We start from the raw sequence: 5,451 nt of genomic DNA, 5'->3' as shown, positions 1-5,451 counted from the left end.
CGTTGCCTGAAAGGTGACAGAAGCCGTTACTGCAACAACTTTCTGAGCGAATTGCTACCGCAGAGAAAACAATTTAAAGCGGCTACTCTTTGGTAAAAGGTAATAATATAGAATATGTGAAACATAAATTGTTTCTTGATCAACCTAAGCCTTGGGTTAATACTTTAGTCAGTATTTGTAAATTTCGTTGAAGCAGCAATAGTGTATCTGTATGAACTATGTCAACTGCAACAGGAAGCACCTGTTACTGCTGCAAAGGAAGTTCGTTACAGAAAAGCAACGTGACAAGTTATGTTAATTGAAGCTCATGTTCCATGTGTTTGTTTGTGCGCCATCTGCTGATGGATTGTAGCTACAGCACATATACATTTGGTGGGGTTTCACAGCATAGTTGTTTTTGTTTTTGCACTGGAATTTGATATATTAGTCACATTTCCCTGCTCGTTACTCCCATTTTCTGTTCTTCCCTGGAACATTCGTGTACAACGTCAGTCACATTCCTTAATTTGTTTCCATTTTGCCTTCACTTTTCTTTTGCAATTCTTGACCTTGCCTTTTGTAGTTCATCGCCAAAACGCTCCACTAAGTGGAAAGCGCTAAATTGGAATACCAAGAGGCCATTCTGCTCCTTGAGCCTTTCCAACGTTAAACATATGGCTGATCTATCCCTCAGCTCATTTTCCCGCCTTTCCCCCAATGATTGAAATTCTGACCTAAAATAAATGTATCCAACTTCGTCTGGATAATAGGAACGGAACTAACATCCCCAGCTCCTTTGTGGAAGTTTTCAAGATTTCCTTAAATTTTTCGATTATTTTTCTCTCCCAATTTCTCTGCGACCTGGCTTTACTCTGATGCACCCTTGTTCTGCATTCTCCCACCCAACAGAAGAAACAATTGTTTCTATAAATATGGGAAATATTTGTTGTGCAAACAACATAAATGAACTTGTTTGCTTTGATGTTCTCTTACATAATAAAGCAGCGTGGAAAGAAACGTGCATATGACAGCGTTCCCCAGAGGTAAGACATTTTTACTTACTACTTGGATGATAACATGGCTACAGTTAATAACAATAATAGTAATAATAGTTGCATTTGATATAACGACATATCAAATCTTCGAGATGCCACACAGTGCTTCATAGAATATACCGTAAAGGAATTGATTGCATATTGTGACTGCGAAGCGCGGCAGTAAGTTGTCCACATCGGTATACCATTGGATAAGGTTATCAATTTATTATCAACACAAAGGAATTATTATCTCTGGAAAATCGATTCGCCAATCGATTGACAACCTGCTTCCTACATTCTGGTGTTAAACAGAGACGTGTGTGTGGTAAACACTGTGTGGAATAAGGAAAGTTTCTCAATGTTTCTTTCTCCTGGCTGTTGAACCAACGTCTCTCTCTTGTGAGGTGAGTGCTTTAACCACTGAGCTACATGACTCCACATGGCAGTTTTTGTAGGGCGGAACTGCTGATCTGTGCCTCTGTGGGGCTCAGTGCACAGTAATACTCCGCGGAGTCTGTAACTCTCACTTGGAATATATTTAATGGGACGGTTCGCTCCGCTTTAGACACATTCGTTGAGAAACGTTCTTTTGCAAAGTCGGCCTCGTCTTTGATCCTGTTGTTAGTGTCTGTGCTGAGGATATACTCTGGAGCTATGATGGAATAGTGTCGGTACCAGAACAGATAGTCACTGATGCCGCCTGCAGCTGTATAATTACACTGCAGAGAAACATCCTCCCCTTCAGTCACTGTCACAATCGATTGGAGCTGTGTTACACTTTCTCCACCACATCGTCCTGGGAAACAGAAATACAACAACAACAATAATTATAATGTTGTTTGGTACAGCGCCTTATAGCCTCGTTGCTATGTCACCAAACACTTCACAGAAGATAACGTGACTGTGCATTTTGTCGGCGAGACGTGTGATCGCATTGCTAGCAGTCGTAGTACTTTTAAAGAATTATTAGCCCCTAAATGAGATCCATCAATCCAGGAACTAAATGGCAGCTGTGTAAACGGATAATGTGCAGAGTAAGGCAACTTGTCAAAGGTTTCAATCGAACAGAGTTGCTATCGCTTGCGAGGCCAATTCGCTCTCCAATGAGCTACAAGAATCTGCGAGTCATATTACATATTGGATATTTAATGCAGTAAAAATTAAGCGTTGGATAATACGGTCAGGAACCAGTCTGACAGAACCAGTTCATCGCTTACCTGACAAGGTAATGATCACTGCAGCCACATAGATAAACATTGCCATACGTACTTAGTGGCAGGTGGCGATGATAGAGCGTTGATGGTGCAGTTGTAGTATGGTTGACTGGGAGGCTGTGAAATGCCGTGAGGAGGGCTGAACAGGAAACAACATGCAGAAGTTAACATATACTGTAAGGGAACAGGTCTGTGGGATATGTACAAACTGTGTTTCTGTCATTGTGCGTCATCTTCTCTGCTCTGCCATCTCACTCCTCCATTGGTTCTCCTCCATCACTGACATGTCTTCGTTCAGCCAAATAGGTGTCTGATATCTAAAGCAAATTACACCCTTATTTCTGTTCGTCCAAAACAATTGCGTGAGTTGCATATCTGTGTGCCATCTGTGCATGTCAATGTGCCTGTGGAAAGGAACTTGCTTTCTTCTTCGAAGGACACATCTTGATTAAATATCTTCGCAGATCTCCAGGAAAAGACCGTCACGAGTTTTGGACATGTTTCCTTTTCCAAACGCTTAACAGTAATCCATCCAAAACAATAATAAATAGTCAATTCATTCCAAGACTTTGTGGTACATGCTGTGCGCAATTGGCTGCAGCGTTTCGCCCACAAATATACGGTCAATTCACTTTACAGTATAATCTGTGAAGCGCTTTGAGACGTTAGAAGACGTGAACGGCCTATATGAATGCACAGGTATTTATTATTGTTATAAGTGACAAGACTACGGTGCAAATCTATGTAGGCTAATTCTGATTAGTACTTTCAATTTTTTTATTAATCAAAGGGATTGATACGCCATCTGTCTACTTACAGGTTACCATATTTTCTCTTCATAGCGTGGAATATAAACATCTCTGTATCTATAATAATATTTGTTGCCTTCGATAGAGCGCCTAATCATGGATTCGAGATATGTCGATGCGATTCACAGCATATAATAGCATAACCATATGATTATCATGCGATTAATATGACCTGTCAATCATCGAGCACTGATGGCTCCACGATATCATGCAATATGAATGATTATGCATAGTTAGCAGTGTAGCTGCAATTCCACAGTCGTTCGAAAATCCCTGGCAATTCTTCCTTGTGAAAGAACGGATACTGTAAAATTCGCCTCCCAAGATATCATCGTAATTATATGAATTGGTTCGATGTTTGTTGGGCGCAGTGTGGCGGCAAATTTACCCCGAAGTTAAGAGGCAGAAACTAAGGGGCAGTGAGTGCTGAGCAGTTACTGTGATGAACAAGAGGGGAAATGCCGGCAGATCACTGGAGGTTTGTGTACGGCCTCTCCATGTGTTTGTCTCACTGTGTCTCCACTGCACACAAGTAGGTAGCGGCGTCTGTCACTTCTGTGCGTGTGATGCTCAGATTACTGCCCTTCTCTCTATAGTTCATTGTAGCTGTGATCCTCTCCTTCTGCTGCTCTCCTGTCTTTCCTGATACCAAGTGTTTGAGAGGCTGGTTCGGATACTGTCTGTACCATTGTAAGATGCGATTCTGTTCTGTTGTAGAACAGTTGATAATTATTTGTTCCTTCTCCACAACTGTCACAGTGAGTGGCGATTGGGAGACTGTATCCTGACCACTCACTCCTGGTAAATAAAAAACATTGTTTTCGTGAAACTCACCCATTAATTTAAGTAGAACTACATACAATTTCTGTAAAGCACACTCACCCCAGAGGGTCACGGCTGCTTTCAGGAGCAGGAACACTAAAGTGTAATCGCACTTCATAACGAATCTTTCAGCGCTTTGATGAACAAATGCAAGTTTCCTTTGAAAGCTTAATCAACTTTCCTCACTCCACACGCCTCTGTTTACAGAACACGAAGGAGGAATCCGATAGTCAATTGACGAATCGCTTTCAAGGTGCGATTTTCCCTCAAAAAAAAATTCGGACTCGACCCGCGACTGTTTGATTATCTCTGTTTTGTCCAATTGTTTCTCTAGTTTAGACCATACAATACGCAGTCACTACACTTTACAGTTTATCATGCGAAGCGCTTCCACGTGCCTCAGAGATGATTTAAGGCGCCGAATAAAACATCAAGTATTTTTATGATCGTCACAAGTAGGCAGGACGAGGTATTCAGTGGAAGACCCTGAGTGTGTGCAGACGGCTATACTATGTGTTGGCATCAAGTCCCCGGGGGCAGGTGTCAAGTTGACATTAAGTTGAAACGAGCCATTGCGAGGGGTCAAAGCGAAAGAGGAGGTATCACGTAATATCAGCAGTTTCTCAGACGTCTCTGCCCCAATTAGTTGAAAGTTTCCTTCCGGTCCATTTCCGCTCTATGCATCTGAGTTTCAGAAGTTTGGGCGCAAAACACAATCATTTATGGCTTAATTCATTGCTTCAAGTCATTTTACTGGGCTTTTTATTTCGCTGAATTACGCTTCATATATTGATATTGATTTTTGTTACGCTGGTTTCTAACATACGTGGAAACCCCTTCACCATGTTTATGATTATCCAAGTCAAACTGAGAGATATATTAACGTACCATGCTTTTGATATCGCGACGGATCACGTCTACGAGACGCCTAAAAGCGCTACACAGGTTATTGTGTCAAGTGCAGTGACAGCGTGTTATATGGGGGATACGTAGCAACGAATGGCATACATCAATGTCACACAAAACTGTGGCCGTTAGAGCGATAATATTTTTTAAAAAACGATTTTTTATGTTTTTTTATTATTCATTTCCTTGCGTCCAAAGTACACCTGGAATTTTCCATGTACTGCAAACGAATACGTTCTCCCTCTCTCTCTCTTTCCCTCCCTCTCTCTTTCTCTGTCTCTCTCTCTCTGTCTGTCTCTCTCTCTCTCACTCTCTCTCTCTCTCTCTCTCTCGCTCTCACCCTGTCTCTCTCTCTCTATCTAACTAAACCTTGGGCAAGTTTCCTTACTCCACACGCCTAATAATAATCCCTCCAAAAAAAACAAAAACATTAAGAAATTGGTCATTTTCAATGTAAGACTGTTTGTGGGACATTGCTGTGCGCAATTGGCTGCCGCGTTCGCCCACAAATATACAGTCAATTCACTTTACAGTGTGTTCTGTGAAGCGCTTTTGGACGTCCTCCCGACGTGAAAAGCGATATATCAAATGCAAGGATTATTATTATTATTATTATTATTATTATAATCGATCTTTCTCAGGCACACAAACACACAATAACCAATTCTGGTTGCTGAGTTGCTG

At 41.4% G+C, this 5,451-nt stretch overlaps 1 gene segment (V, D, J or C); it reads right to left on the bottom strand.

Moving 5' to 3' along the window:
* Positions 1-3,547: 3,547 nt before the first annotated feature.
* LOC121852636 lies at positions 3,548-3,979 on the bottom strand. The segment is given in 2 exon segments: positions 3,548-3,837; positions 3,922-3,979. Coding segments are annotated over 2 exon segments (348 nt in total).
* Positions 3,980-5,451: the final 1,472 nt, after the last annotated feature.

Source organism: Callorhinchus milii, unplaced genomic scaffold, assembly GCF_018977255.1.
Source record: "Callorhinchus milii isolate IMCB2004 unplaced genomic scaffold, IMCB_Cmil_1.0 Scaffold1011, whole genome shotgun sequence".
Taxonomy (NCBI): Eukaryota; Metazoa; Chordata; class Chondrichthyes; order Chimaeriformes; family Callorhinchidae; genus Callorhinchus; species Callorhinchus milii.
Note: the sequence above shows the minus strand (reverse complement) of the source record. Positions and strands in the feature narration are given on the sequence as shown.